The 16,156-nt window shown below is 37.7% G+C and overlaps 2 protein-coding genes across 2 annotated transcripts; one reads left to right on the forward strand and one right to left on the reverse strand.

The window, feature by feature from the left end:
• Positions 1 to 10,402: 10,402 nt before the first annotated feature.
• Positions 10,403 to 11,127, forward strand: LOC145034449 (photosystem I reaction center subunit II, chloroplastic-like). Its single transcript, XM_078982865.1, has one exon. The coding sequence runs from the start codon at positions 10,470 to 10,472 to the stop codon at positions 11,070 to 11,072; it is 603 nt and encodes a 200-aa protein (XP_078838991.1). The 5' UTR covers positions 10,403 to 10,469; the 3' UTR covers positions 11,073 to 11,127.
• A 44-nt stretch (positions 11,128 to 11,171) lies between these two features.
• Positions 11,172 to 13,187, reverse strand: CBL8 (calcineurin B-like protein 8). Its single transcript, XM_078982864.1, has 9 exons — positions 13,017 to 13,187; positions 12,540 to 12,660; positions 12,376 to 12,458; positions 12,242 to 12,301; positions 12,052 to 12,160; positions 11,917 to 11,969; positions 11,743 to 11,823; positions 11,549 to 11,661; positions 11,172 to 11,422 (listed from the first exon to the last, which is right to left on the reverse strand). Exons 2-9 carry the CDS (start codon positions 12,634 to 12,636, stop codon positions 11,353 to 11,355), a joined length of 666 nt encoding a protein of 221 aa, XP_078838990.1. The 5' UTR covers positions 12,637 to 12,660; positions 13,017 to 13,187; the 3' UTR covers positions 11,172 to 11,352.
• Positions 13,188 to 16,156: the final 2,969 nt, after the last annotated feature.

Here is a 16,156-nt window from a genome sequence, read left to right on the forward strand (position 1 = left end):
AAAGAGATTAATTAAACTCAGGGGACTGGAGTTGTAATTATAAGATAATTACAATTGGGCTATGGATCACTTAATAATATATACGTTGGATGAATTATGTGGGAAGCCCATAAGGAATTCATCCAAGAGATATGTTAAAGAAGTCCTTGGGCTGCTTAGGGCCTAAGCAATCAGATTAGGGTTTCCTAGTTGCAAACCCTAATAGCCTACATGTATATAAAGGACCAATATGCCCCAAAAACATGGCTAAGTGTTCCTTTAGGGTTTCCAGCCGTTTTTGTGCCTCCCTTATATTCTCTCCTTCATCCAATTGCTTAGTGGTGTTTGTGACTCCATTATTGCTATATAACAATCAAAGGTTAGATCTAAACCATATTTTATGTTAATATGATTAATAGTATACTAGATCTAGGGTTTATAACTTTGGATATTCAATTGCATGTTCAGTAGACAAACTAGATCCAAAAGCTATTAGGGTTTGCATGTACACCATAGGAATGATGTATTGCTCGAAACCCATCAGTGGTATCAGATCCTAGGGATATTTGTTTAATGTATTTGATGCTATTGTTGATTATTCTTGATTAAAATTGAAAAGTTTTTATTTCTGGGGGCTGAACTCGTCGAGTCCATAGTGAAATCGACGAGTCAGAGTTGCAGATGGAGCAAATTTCGCGATTTTCTTGACTTTTTTGTTGTGGGATAATTACCAAAACGTTTTTGATTGATAAAAATCGGTTTTTTTATGATATTGGGTGATTATCCTTGCCAAAATAAAAGATAATTTCATATTAATTGATTAATTATTTCCTTATATGATTAAATTTAATTATTTGAATTATTTGGTGAATTATCTTGCAAGAAATTGGATTAGGTCAAAATTAGATAACCACCAATTAATTGTTAATTGCCTTAATTGAATTTTTGATCTAAAATGTTCTTGATAAAGTTTGAAAAAGTTTCAAATTAACCCTTTAGGTTTCACAGTTTAAATTTGAGCTTAATAGTTTTAGTTTTTGAAATTTAAATAGTTGAACCAAAATGTTTTGAAAAGTTCAAAACTTGCCCTCAAGTTTTGGATTTTAAAATTTAATTAAAAGTCTTAATTTGAAATTTTAAATTCTAAAACCCAAGTAGTTTGAAAAGTTCAAATTACACCCAAAATATCATACAAAATCAATTCACTAATAAACACGAACACTCATGCCTGGCCCAATCAGCCTCGGGCTGGAATACCAGGCATGCCTACGAAGGGTCCAGCCATCCCAAGGATGGAATACCCTCGTATCCCACACATGTTTGGCCCAATCAACCCTCGGGTTGGAATACCAAACATATTAACTCCAATAAATCATAGGGTCCGGTCATCCTCAGGATGGAATACCCTAGATTGGAATACCTCTATGAACATAACTCGGGTCTACTCATAACTTAAGATCCAAGGAGTGCAACTCCCCCCGAATCTCAACAATACAACCATTCCAAATGCTCCTACAAGAGACATAACCACACAACCTCCATGCCCACAACCTATGACTGGAATACCCTTACATGGTCCTCAACATAGGTTTGGATTGCCTCCGAGCTCACATCATGAGTCTGGTATGCCTTCTCCGACCCTCAACTCATGACTGAAACGCACCCAATAACCTATCGACACTGTTGTCGACACTTCAGTTGTCCAGCTCTCCACCGTGGAGGTACTCACCTCCTTTATTGCCCAAGAAGTCCTAATCAATGTCCTTCACAACACCAGCAAGTGTCATAGTGTTGAATCCTTTCCCTACACAATCCACTTGTAGAACAAGTTGCTACCCCATAACACATATATACTCAGAACCTGGTCATAACTAACAAAGCCCATACAAATTCTTCAGCATACTCCATTACCATGTTTAATACTTGGGGACAGACCCACTGATTGCTATAACATAACAGCATACTCAATACCCGCACACAGATCTACAAACACCTAAAGAGTCTTCAACATGATTGGACCGCCTCACCAGGCATTCCATCTATCCGAACCACTCTAAACTATTGGGCATCTCCCAGGACCACCGCTCCTAGTGATCATTCCCATGCAGACTGTTCTCACCCACTTGGAGTTCCGCAGTCCTGATCTATTTCTTGGACTCTAACCCTAGCCGAACCCTAGGCCTCATGACGATCGTCCACCCTCTCAGAAATCTGTGGTCTGCTCCCTGACCCGCTTTTCTACCACATACGCTAACTAACCCGCACACCCATTCTAAAAATATTGTCGAGCCCTAGCAGCTAACAAAACCCTCAAAGTCGAGCACACCCTCAACCGAATACTCGAACTGAACTCAATTCATGACTAGAACTCCATCCTGATTTCCCAAATTCTGTTATCAACAATTGGGAAGACGTGATACACGTGCTGGGGAGTTTTACCAAACTCTTAACTCACATAACCCTCAAACCAAACAGCCACTTGGGTTGTCTTCCTTCCTGACAACGATACGAAACTTATCCCATTTTCAACATTGATCCTGCTTCTATATCCCGCGACGATTCTCCCCCACTTAGATTCGAGTAAGTCTTCATAATACATGAAAATTGGAGAATTCTCAATCTTTCTCACTTTCCAATGATCAATCTGACAACAACCAACTCTTATAGATAGCGCTCCATTACTAGCCAAACCCAATTGATCACACACTCCTAAGAACCAGATAGACACTTCCCGAATCCCAGTGAAACTGACAGTCATAAATGCTTATATGACCCTTCACTCAAATTTTGCAGACCAAAAGATAGATACTCCAACTAATGCCTCGGCGACTAGCTACTTCCCCTAGCGCTTTCGTCCATCAATCACTAACGGATGCTAAAACCCACTGAATCATGGCAATGTTGGATAACCCTTCTGTGGGACCCTATTCGTAAACCTCCCACATAATACCGCTTTTCTAAAGGTGTTCCAAACAAGTTTCCTGATCTCGGGCTCTAGAAACCATTCCAATCAGGGTTCGCACCCTGACTCGCTCACCCACTCAAACAACCATAGCTGAACTACAAAAACTAAAGCAACCTCGGCCCTAAAACGAGCTACAAACTACTCCTCATACATAGTCTACAATCCCAAAAGTGCAGTAGGTCGCATTATTAATCCTTCCCGCCTGATACAAGAGATCCAAGGCAACCTGGACCTCACAAAATACTTATGCCACATCGACCCACCAGCGCTCACCGAAACTGAAATAATGTCACAAATCCCTATAACCAACTGATTCAGAACTGGAATACAACCTGATCCTGGGGGTCGCAAGCTTGCTCACTCCTTCTAGCTTGAAAAACTGAAAGGGCACAATCATTGCCCTATAAAATGACAGTCTGATCCATAAATCAACCATTCCACTTCCAGCTGCAAAACCCCAGCTGAACATAATCCTCACTCCTTTCTGGAGTCCTCGCGACTCACATTCTGGCCTCGGGAAACCCCCGATCCTCGAATCTAGAAACTCATGTGCTAGCCTTTCCTTTTCAACTCTTGGAATGTAGCAAGTACAGAACATCTCCCTAGTCTCAAGCAACTGAAACCCTCTGCTCATCAGAATATGTCCCAACAACAAGTCATGATACTAGAAAGCTCGACCAGCTCCTCTCCCTGTCGTCATTACAGCTGTTGAAGTTGTTGCGGCAGCCGTCTCAGCAATGGCTGCATAGCGCTCGTGGAAATATTCAACCATGGCGGTCTTGAAAGACCCAAACATCTTCGGAAGCTATCCCCGAACGATCTCGATCACCTCCTCCCGGATGATCTCACTAACATGATCCTCTGACAATACTTGCCTATCCTGGCTACCAGCTCCCGATCCAGATGCGGACCCGGTCTCAAAACTTCTTTTAACCATTATTCTGATAATACACCAGAAAGATCTCATATGATCCATACAATAACAGGGAACCAACTTCCAACCAAACCCCAGGGGTTGTGACTTCCTTGGTACGTGTATGGGTCATGTGCTTTCAGTGGTACGGGCATATACTACCTTCCACACCTACCCATATTTTTCTCAAGTTTCATCACAACGCCCTAACAATATACATAATCATAGCGAGCGCTCAATCCTCACTCCTAGAGGAATGTTATGATGGGTTTTATACAAAAGAACATTCCTATGTGCTCATACAAAACCCTAAATGTTTGGATGTAGGTTTCTCTATTGTGCATGCAATTCATCCAAGACTTGAAACCCTAATCTAGCATACATAGAAAACGAAATCTATATTAAACTAGTTTAGATGATACCTTTCAATGGTTGCAAGAATCCTTTGATCTTCAAGAAGCTTAGTGTCACAAGTGTAATACCTCTAATGGCTCACAAACACCACAAGCAAGAGAATGATGTAGAGGAGAGATGATGAGAGGCAAAAATCAGCTCCTAGGGTTCCAAAGGATCAAGTGGCCGATTTTCTTAACCCTAGGGGTCTTTAAACACTTGAGCTTCTAGGGTTTCAGTCAAAACCCTAATTGGATAACTTAGGCCCTAAGTATCTTGAGAACCTTCTGGAATACGGCCTCTATGGCCGAAATTAAGACGGACACATCCTTAATTTCGTCCATGCCTAATTTATAAGGCTTCTCAACCCAATATTCAACTATCACACAATTTACAGTTCTAGCCCCCTTTATTTAATTAATGTCTTTTAGCCACATAATTAATTCTTAATTAATTATTGTCTGATATTAATTAAACTATATGATTTCTATTTTAATATATAATTCATATAATATATTAATAAACTATAATAACCTCTCTCTTCATAAATCATCTTGTCAAGTTGCTTTGGTGAAGGCAACCCAAAAGGACCATGCACAACCGAGTCAAGTACATACAAAATATAGTTACGAGCTTAGAAACTAATCCAATAGTCTCCCCCTTGGATAAGTCTAGTAACTATAAATGCAAGTACAATCCGATTAGCAATTGTAGCTCTCAAAGACCCCGTTGAACTCTGATCTTATGAGTAACTTGTCCTTTAGATAAGGGATCTTATAGTCCTCCGTTCTAGATATTGTGCAGACAATTACATGGAACATAACAGACTTATTGTCCAACAGTTTGTTTATCGATCTCTGATTCGTCTGACATAGAACTTAATTGAACACATCAATTCAGTCATAACCGGGCCCGGTACATAAGTCAAACCAAATCATCTAGGGGGCCAAATATTGATTTTACCCTCTTAGGATAAAAGGAACATATAAACTTTGACTTATATGCCTTTACCATTCACTCATTAAATCATACACAACAATGCGTTTTATAACACCAAGTTACGGATGCGTTTATGCATTATCAATGCACAACCAACTTGCAAACAATAAACTATATATCTAGGTTTTAAGACCATCCAATAGTATCGTCTTGCGATAACTCGAGATAAATTCCATGAAGTGATGCCAGCAAGCGCGAGTTTAATCCAATGCTGAAATCAAATTCATAAGCACTCATGAACATTGCAACAAACTTTTGCTATGTATAATACACTTTAGACAATCTACACGCCAATTCACGACAATCTTCTTTCATACCTACTCCCAAAGTATGAGCAACTGTGGAATGTTCGAATACATTTATTATTTAGGAATTCAAACATGCAAAGTGAAACAATAGGTAAACAATCAACATAAGACAACAACTTTACTTATAAATAATACTCCTTTATTTAATCATCAAATGTCAATTACATTTATCTATTACACGTTTCGAAGCTATCTAATCTAAACTAATACTTACTCCCAAAGTATAAGCGGCTGTGGAACGTTCGAATACTCTTATTATTCAGGAATTCAAAACAAGCAAAGTGAAACAATAGGTAAACAATCAACATAAGACAATAACTTTACTTATAAGTAATACTTCTTTGTTTAATCATCAAATGTCAATTACATTTATCTATTACACGTTTCGAAGCTATCTAATCTAAAATAATATTTTCCTTTAGTCTAATGCTCCTAGCGTGCTGCAAGTGCTTAACCTTACTTAGTCCCTTCGTAAGGGGATCTGTTGGGTTATCCTCAGATGATACCCTTTTCACTACGAGGAGTCCCTCTTCCACCCGATATCGAATCAAATGATATTTTATGTCGATATGTCAAGATCTTCCATGATCCCTCGGTTCCTTGGTCTAGGAAACCGCTCCTTCATTATCACAGAAAATCTTTGTAGGCTCCTTTATGGCTGACACAACTCCAAGGTCTCTGATGAAGTTCTTCAACCACATTGCCTCCTTTGACGCTTCTCTCACTGCTATGTACTCTGATTCGCACATTGAATCAGCTACGGTCTCCTGCTTGGAACTTTTCCAAGTCGCTGCTCCTCCATTTAAGGTAAATACCCATCCCGAATGAGAACGATAGTTATCTCGTTCAGTCTGAAAATTGGCGTCACTGTACCCTCGCACCTTTAAGTCATCACTCCCTCCGAGGACTAGAAACCATTCCTTGGTCCTCCGAAGGTACTTAAGAATATTCTTGACTGCGGTCCAATGTGCTTTGCCAGGGACTCCTTGATATATGTTGACCATGCTCAAAGCGAAGGCCACATCAGGGTGAGTACAAGTCATCGCATACATGATCGAGCCAACTGCGAAAGCATAAGGTACTCGGCTCATCTCTGCTATCTCGACTTCGGTACTCGGACTTTGAGTCTTACTCAACTTGGCATTACCTTGGATTGGTAAATTCCCCTTCTTGGAATTCTCCATACTAAAACGTTTTAGTACCTTGTCCAAGTAAGTATTTTGACTAAGTCCTATTAGTCCTTTACTCCTGTTTCTCATTATCCTTATTCCTAGAATATAGGCAGCCTCTCTGAGGTCCTTTATAGCGAAACACTTCCCAAGCCAGGACTTGACTTCCTTCAGCGTCGGGATGTCGTTTCTTATGAGTAGTATGTCATCGACATACAATATGAGGAAGCTAACTATACTCCCACTGGCTTTGACATATACACATGATTCATCCTCGCTTTGAAGAAAACCAAACTCTTTGACTTTCTCATCGAAACAAAGATTCCATCTACGAGATGCTTGTTTTAGTCCATAAATGGACTTCTCAAGCTTACACACTCTATTGGGTGCTTCATATCGACAAAACCCTCTGGCTGATTCATGTAAACATCCTTAGCCAACTTTTCGTTAAGGAAAGCGGTTTTGACATCCATCTTCCATATCTTATAGTCATGAAATGCATCAATGGCTAGCATCACCCTAATAGGCTTTATCTTCACAAATGGTGAGAAGGTCTCATCATAGTCAACTCCAAGAGATTGAGTAAAGCCCTTCACAACCAATCGCACCTTATAAGTGTGTACCTTCCCATCCATGTCAGTCTTCTTCTTGAAGATCCACTTGCACCGGATTGTCTTACGACCTGGCACATTGTCAACCAAATTCCAGACTTGGTTGTCATACATGGACTGAATCTCATTGTCCATAGCCTCTTTCCATTTTGCAGACTCTGGGTCTGCCATGGCTTCCTTGTAACGTTGTAATTTACTTTTTAATATAAATCAGTAACTCATTGATTATGTTACAAATCCAACTTGGTACACATTTTTTTACTTTTGATCATGTGTATGGAAGCATTGGAACTCATCATCTTCCATGTTTGAAGAGTGTGTTTCTCCTATTGTTGATGGTTTATTTCAAGGATATAATGCTCATGTTTTAGCTTATGGCCAGGTTTATTTATTTATTTTATGTAATAGAGACATATTCAATCTATGAATGTTTTATTCAACAAGATTGAAAGTTTAAAACATCAAATAGAATTCCAATTGCTAATTAATCATAGTCACCAAATGGGAAAGTAAACATTCCAGGAAGCCACCAGTTTATTTAATCAACAATATAAGAGAGCACTATTTAGTCTAAGCATAAAACATTCACAGGAGTATGTAAATATAACAACATAAAATAATAACAATACCACAATTTCATCCAGAACAAACCAACACTCACTAATTGAACAGTCATAAAGAAATCCCCATTTATTATAAGTAGTAACAGAACCATGAAACATGGCTGGGGTAAATCGAGAAAAGCAAAAAAATAAGGAAGAGGCAAACAAATAAACTTGTTCACAGATAGGCTTGCTGAAGAAGAAAAAAACATGAACACAATGTACTCGACTAATGGCAGCAATGAAGCAGAAAAAATGGAGAAAATTAGGGTGACGGAGAAGAAACTGAAACCTGGTAGCAGATTGCAAGAAGGATCGCCACTCGTGGTATACAGATGTGGAAGAGACGTCGTTTTTTTACGCCTGTTGTATGTGTGAAGAAGAAATCGCTATTTATGGTTAAGGGTATATTGGGAATACGTTGAAATTCATCTTCATCAGTGATTCTTTTATCTCCAAATCACTTCAATTTGGGAGGAAGATTAGGAGAGAAGTTAATCCTCCACAATCATTTCCTTTCTTTCCAAATCATTCCAACCAAATAACTCGGGAACACGATCGACATCAACTTTCTCTCCGGTTCCCTCCCTTTCTCTCCACTTCACTCCTTAAATTCCACTAATAAGGTGTAAGTGTAGTTATATCATAATTTAAGTTAGGAGAAATATACACTTTGATCTAGTCCAAGATAAGGACTAGATTAAAAAAAAAAAAAAAAAAAAAAAAAAAAACAAAAACAAAACAAAACAAAACAAAAAACTAGCCAGCCCCACAATTATTTCCTCTCATTCTCTCATTCTCTCGGTTCTTCTCTTTCCCAACCTAGAGTTTTTCGTTTTTTTGCCAAAGGAAGAAAAAGAAGGTTATCATTCTTGGGGTGCTTCCACATTAGAGGAGTTTTGATTTGAGCTCTTCATCATCTAAGAAGAAGCAAAGATTCAACCCACATCAAAAGAAAGATATATCATTCGACCTCTTCTCTATAGGATTAATAGTTTTGTTGCAATAAACTGTTGAACTTATGATCCTTGTGGAATATGATTTTGTTAGTTTGCTTCTCTTTGCATATTTTAATTGTTATAAGATATCATCATATTCCAACAATTAAGGCTTTCTTGGAGAGAGATGGAGTGAGAGGGGGGGGGGGGGGGAGGGGAGGGAGACCGACTCGAAAAATACTCAAGATCGAATCGGTTGGAATCGAATCGAGCTCGAGTAAGCTTAATTATATTTATATTGTTACCATCATGTTTATTCATATTCCATATATTCTAGCCGAGTCGAGTCAAGCTTGTGATCTTATTTATATTTATATTGAAATTTATGTAGTTTTATTGTTTTAATAATCAATCGAGTCGATTCAAGTCGAGCCAAGCTCAAAAATCTTGGTTATTTTATTAAGCTTAAGCCCGAACTTGAAAATAAAGCTCGAGTATTTTAGTCGGGTCGGGTTTCGAGCTTGACAATGCTCAACTTGATTCGGTTCGGTTACACCCCGAGAGAGAGATATATATATATATATAGAGAGAGAGAGAGAGGTATTATGGGTTTTATATATTTTTAATTGTTTAAAATTTTAAATAATATAAAAAATAAATTAAAGGGCATAATAACTATTTCAAGTGAGGGAAGCAACCCGCGGGAAAGAGGTGGGGGGACGGGGTGCCACACTTTCTCTTCATGCTATTGGACAATTTTTTTTATGTTTTTTAATATTTATAAAATTATATATCTATTAAAAAAATATAAAAAATATATCAAAGTTCATGGTTTTTAATTCTCTACAAAATAAGTATAATATATGTATGAAATATATTTAAAAATAAAAAAAATAATAATAATAATGGGAGCTTCCCACTCATTCATTGAGTTTTAGTTGAGGGAAAGAAAAATGAGGAAAAAAAATAGTGTGGCCCACAAAAATGAGAGAAACATCTTTCCGATATCCTCCGGTATTACATCCAAATGGTTATAATTTTTAAAAGGAAAATTGTCAAAAAAATTCTTAATATTTTCAAAAAAATTACACTTTTATCCAAATATTTTTTTAACATAAAAATCTCAATTATTTGTAAAAATACAATAATATGTTATTTTCTTATTATTATTATTATTATTATTATTATTATTATTATTTTGTAAATTTGAGTCAAAATGAAATAATGTATTTTTCCACAACATTTTTAATATCTAAAAACTTAATTAAATTTCATTTTGAAATGGTGTGATTGGCTAGAGGCTTTTTGAATACAAACTTACAAATAGGCTTTTTCAATAAACTATTTCCTTTAAACACTATATTTAAAATTAAAAAAAATAATAATAAAAAAAAATAAATAAATAAAATACAAAATACAAAATACTGAAATAGGAGAGATATGCAACGTATCAAAATAGGGCATTCTTATTGGTCATCCAATATCACCTTATCTCACTTACCCACTCCCACCTCCACATAATCTCTTTTCCCCCTCGTTACATCTCCCACCCTCACAAACACCTCACCATCTTCATCCATCTTCAATCTTCAATGGCCATGGCTGCACAAGCTTCTCTCTTCACCCCAACGCTTTCAAACCCCGTTTCTCCATGGAAACAATCCTCCTTCACCTCCGTGAAGCAGCTCAAGCTCACCTCCCGTACCTTCACCATCAGGGCAGCAGCCGACGAGGTTGCCACCCCCACTAAAGAAGCTCCAGTCGGATTCACCCCACCGGAACTCGACCCCAACACCCCATCTCCCATCTTCGCTGGAAGCACCGGTGGATTGCTCCGAAAAGCTCAGGTAGAGGAGTTCTACGTCATCACATGGGAATCCCCCAAGGAGCAGATCTTCGAGATGCCGACGGGAGGCGCTGCGATAATGAGAGAAGGACCTAATCTATTGAAATTGGCGAGGAAGGAGCAGTGTTTGGCTTTGGGAACTAGATTGAGGTCGAAATACAAGATCAAGTATCAGTTCTACAGGGTGTTCCCAAATGGTGAAGTACAGTATTTGCACCCTAAAGATGGGGTTTACCCGGAAAAGGTGAACGCCGGCCGACAAGGTGTGGGTCAAAACATGAGGTCGATCGGAAAGAACGTTAGCCCAATTGAAGTCAAGTTCACCGGCAAGCAACCATATGATATATGATGGATTTGTGATTATGTACTTCATTTCGTAATTAAAAAGATGCTTTTTTATTTCATGTTTGTGTGTTTTAATTTTAAAGCGAAGATTGTTCCACGAATATGTCAATTAACACCCCATATCATAATATAGAACAAAATATTTTGTAATAACAATGCTTTTACTCGGGTATCATTTCTATCGAAATGGTCATATAGGTTACAAATAAATAGAAAGATACCAATGAAAATGAATCCTCACATCCAAAGAAAAATGGCACGTAGAGATCCACTTTGTTGCTTCTTCACGTTACTATTTCTAGATCTCGGACTTGAGTATTTAACACAAAGTTTGGAAACGCTTGAGTGATCTCCCTATTATTTATTGTATAAGAAACAAACAAAACCATGAGTTGTATATTACCTTTTCATTTCATATAAATAAAGATTTTTGATAATATGAAAATATTTAATAACAATCAACATGCATGTAAGAGTTACCTAAGAAGGGGAAGAGTCATGTTGTTGAGAAGGGATGGATACTTTGGTATGAATACCTTCCACTCTTCTAAATCTATCTTCCCATCGTCATTAAGATCTGCATCCAAAATGGTCTAACCAAATTCGTGAGAAAAAGAGTCAAAATTGAAGACTAAAAAAGTCAAAATAAACCCATGATTAATCTCTCTCTATACCTTATCCAAGATCGCTTCAACTTCATCATTTGATAAATCCACATTAATTTCACTCAAAAGAGCCAACACCATCTCCTTCAACTTCAAATTTTGAAGTATTTCCAAGATCAGGATTGATTCAGTTTAAAGTCAAACTTTGACTAAATTCCCACACTTTATTATGTTTTTGCTTACCTCGTCTCGTTCTATAAAGCCATTGTGCTTCAAATCATATAATCTAAACATGACTGCAATAAGATTATCAAGTGTAATTAGAGACAGTTTTGACTTTTGAGAGTCAAACAAATTGTTTTTTTTGGTGTATCATACATTCAATTTTGACAGATTCGGGAGCATCAGGATGGAAAATGCTTAGCGAACGAACAAATTCGTCAAATTCAATAACCCCATTTTTCTTGATGTCAAATATATCAAAAAGCTGCAATATCGGATAAAAATTCAATCATTTTGATTTTTTTTTTGGAAGAAACCGAGAAAATTGGGAAAAATGTTTACTCACACGATCTGCCAACAGATTGTGCGTGCTGCTGTCGCCGAAAAGCGCAAGCCTGAACTCTTCCTGTACAATGAAATGGCATAAACACTTGAAATCTTTTCTTCGATATTAAAGTTAAACAATTATTTAATATATACCTTGTGAATAAGACCATCTTCGATTATGGCATGGCTTAATCGCTCAAAAAGATCGTATAATGCCTCGATTTCGTTGATGGAAACTGTGAAACAAAACAGAGTAAAGCGATCAGATTACTTCACCCGAAAATCTTGATTACAAGTATGCACGTTTTGGTACTAACATGATGTCTCGGAAGCAAGAAGAGCGAAGTGGATGATTCGTCGAGGGTTTCCAATTTTCCTCAAGAAACAGCAACATTCTTTTATGGACACAGGCATGGTCGAGGATCGATGTCTATGCGCCTGTAACTCGACACAACAAGAACAAAATGCATCTAAATACCACTTAATGAATCACAAACAACAACTAGACTACTTCATTTCGGGTCTAAATGGATCCGATCCATTTGCTTTTCATCGTTCTGCGTTCTTTGGGTCTTAGTTTATAGTCGAAATTATAACGTGAAGTAAAAGGAAATGGAGGAACTTGTTCAAATTAACTACTTTCATCAATCAATAATGAATTAACAGCCATAATCAGACTGCATTATCAAGATCCCAGCATTGGGGCACTGTAGAAGCTTTGACTTTCTAAATCCATCAACACAGAACAAAAACACACACTGTATGCAGATTTAGATTCAGATTCAGATGCAGACCTGCTATTGGAGATGGTGTCGATCAAAGAGGGAAAACAAGATTGAAGGTGAACTTGTTCAGCCTGATTACTTTGATTTGATATGTTTGTTTTTCGAGGACTTTTAAGGCTGGTTGTTCCTGATGAAATCTGTAAACCCAAATTTTTAATCTTCCACCGGTCGTCCCGCAGATTTCGAATTTTCGATATAAAAAAGATTCCGCATTTACTTTTGAAGCTTATTTCAATAATTCAGTTTTAAAATCAGCAACGACTTTTTTTAGTTTGACTTTGTATTTCATCATTCAACAATCTCTTCCCTCCAAATAAAATAAAAAATTAAATATATTCGTATTTGTTGTTCTTATGAATTTTCTTTTCCAGTTAAAATAAAGTGTTTGTTGCGTTTCACTTTAAAAATAGTTTCATAAACTTGAAAAATATGACAGAAGATTTTAATTTTTGAAATAACATAAATATTTTATATCCACCAATGATCTTATTATAAGTTATAGAAAGATTAAAACACCAACCAAAGAAGATGTAAAGAAATAACAACATTTGTAATTCTTTGAGTTCTCTCGAAAGGCTTGGAAGTTGATGAAAATGTAGAACCTTTGAGACACCAATAATGAATCAACTCGAGAGGCTTGTAAGACTAAAAAGTTACAACGCAAGATGGTCGACTTAGTGTTTGTCCGTTGGAAACATACGAATGGGTCAAATCTCACATGGGAAACAGAAAGTGACATGATGAGTCGCTACCCACATCTGTTTATTGATGCATGATTCCAGGACGGAATTATCCTAAGGGGGAGAGAATTGTAACACTCTTGTTTTGGGGCTAAGGTTAGTATAATAATGTAATAGTCAAGTCAATCATTGTAACATATTTTGAAGTAATAAAGAAAAATTATGTGAATTAGTGAATATTATGTGAAATATATGATTTTATATGCTTAAATACTTGTTTATAATGATATAATAAATGAAAAATAAAAATAAGTGTCAAAAATAAAGTATTAGATAAACCCGATATCTATACATAAAGTCGTAGTGGTCAAAACAAGAATTTTGGATATATAAAGAACATCGAAATCCGAGTTATAACGAAGAAGTTATGACATGTCGAAGTTCCGCGACAAAACCGGCACTACATTGTGTGACGTAAATAGTGAATTTATGATAGATGACTTTTTAGCCTTAGCGATCTAAACAAAAGTCGTATTATACATTAAACTGAGAGTATGCATAAAAAGAACGCCCAAATCTGACTTCGTATGAGGAAGCTATGATTTTTCTAATATTTGGCATAGCAGTATACAATCCAAAATTCGAATTTTAGATCGAGCGGTTTTTGGCCAACGTCACCTAAATGAGAAATAAAGAACTCATTAATAGGATCTCAACGATGAAAAGACAGATGAAAACGGAGTCCGTATGTAGAAGTTATGAATTTTACGCAATCATTTGACAGTATAATCTTCTTATACTGTTAAATTTAAAATCGTTCGAGAATTAGCCGACGGATTCAAAAGGAGAGTTGTAGATCTTATCTTTACATACGCATAGATATAAAGAATGTCGAAAAAGGAGCTCGTATGCAAATGTTAAGAATTTTTTAAGATTGGTTGTTTTACTTGCACCTAGTGCCACGTGTCAGCACCAGACAAAGCCTTGGAGCCTATGCAAGACCACGACGTGGAGAGAAGCTCCACGACGTGAAGTCTCTCTAGGAAGCCTATAAATAGAGGTGTGGGGCTGCCTCATTCCTCACAACTTTTCCTACTTCTTTCTCTCTCTAAACACTCTCTAACACCCCAACCCCCCCCCCCCCCCCCCCAAAGCCTAAGGTACCCCTCTAGCATGAGAAGGAAGCCCCGGAGCTCCCGACGGATCTGAGAAAAAGAGCTTTTCGGCTCGGAAATGCTGCTCCAACGAAGCCCGATTTTTAATAAAAACCCGATGTAAGTGAGATACGCGTACCATTTTAAATATAGCTTATATATAAATATAATATCGTTATTATAAACTTATAAATAAGATTTATCAGTGATTCAAAGTCGTTATACTGATTAATCTACTTAAGGGAATGATGTTTAGGCTGTGATTTAGTGAGGTGTTTAAAGTGGTATTTCCAAACAGTATACTTCGTATACCAAACGGACCCTACCTCTGATATGATCCTACCTGGTTGTTCAGTACTTGATAGATAATGACGTAGACTTTGAGTTAATGACGAATCTAGACTTGTGACAACCGTCGAATTCTGGTCAAGTCGAAGTTAACCAAAGTCAACAGGTCAAACCGTTAAACTCAATTAGTTCTTATATGATAGGGTTATTTTATGTTTACTAGTGTACAACTTTCTATCATAATACAAAGTGTCACTCAGAAGTTTCAAATGTTCAGAACTTTTAAACCCTAAGCGCAAGAGAAACAAACGATCGGGTAACACCCGAGTCGAACAACACCTGAACCGGGATACCGTTCATATTGAATGATCCTAAACAGATCATACACATAACATATCAAAATCACAACAACATAACATAAATAAATAAGAGAAGAAACCGTACTCGTCACCACATCGGGTGCAGCGCGTGCCTCCTCGGCCGTCAACTGAAATGCTCGGCTCCGCACCACTAGAGCCTATACCTTGGCCTTTCGGCTATCCGTAATCCGCAGGGTTACCGGGGCTGGCGCCTTCACTGGCTCTGTTGCTGTTAAATGGGGGCAATTGGTCTTCTTATGGCCCCTCTGGTTGCAGTGGAAACACAACAACTCGAATGTTTGGATAGTGGGTGTAGGGGCGTTACAATCCCTGCTGAAATGCCCCGTCTTGCCGCACTTGTAGCAGCCCGACGATCCCAAACTACACGCCCCCTCGTGTGGCCTGCCGCATTTCCTGCAGCAGCCTTGTCCTCACTGGCCTTTCGGCCTACCATCTGATCCCTTGGGCTTCTTCCCCGAAACCCCAATCGTCTGCCCCTCCTCTACCTTCCTCTTTCGGATGTGCTCCAAATCAATATCCTCACCCTTGCCCTGGAAATCATGGAATCTAGGGTAGAACAAGCTGAAAAACTAACATGCTCCTGAATGTCGGCTCGCAGCATGTTATGATAGCGGATCCTCCTCATGTCCTCATCTCCCGCATACTGG

The sequence above is a fragment of the Lactuca saligna genome, chromosome 3 (assembly GCF_052625555.1).
Source record: "Lactuca saligna cultivar CGN05327 chromosome 3, ASM5262555v1, whole genome shotgun sequence".
In the NCBI taxonomy this organism is placed as follows: domain Eukaryota; kingdom Viridiplantae; phylum Streptophyta; class Magnoliopsida; order Asterales; family Asteraceae; genus Lactuca; species Lactuca saligna.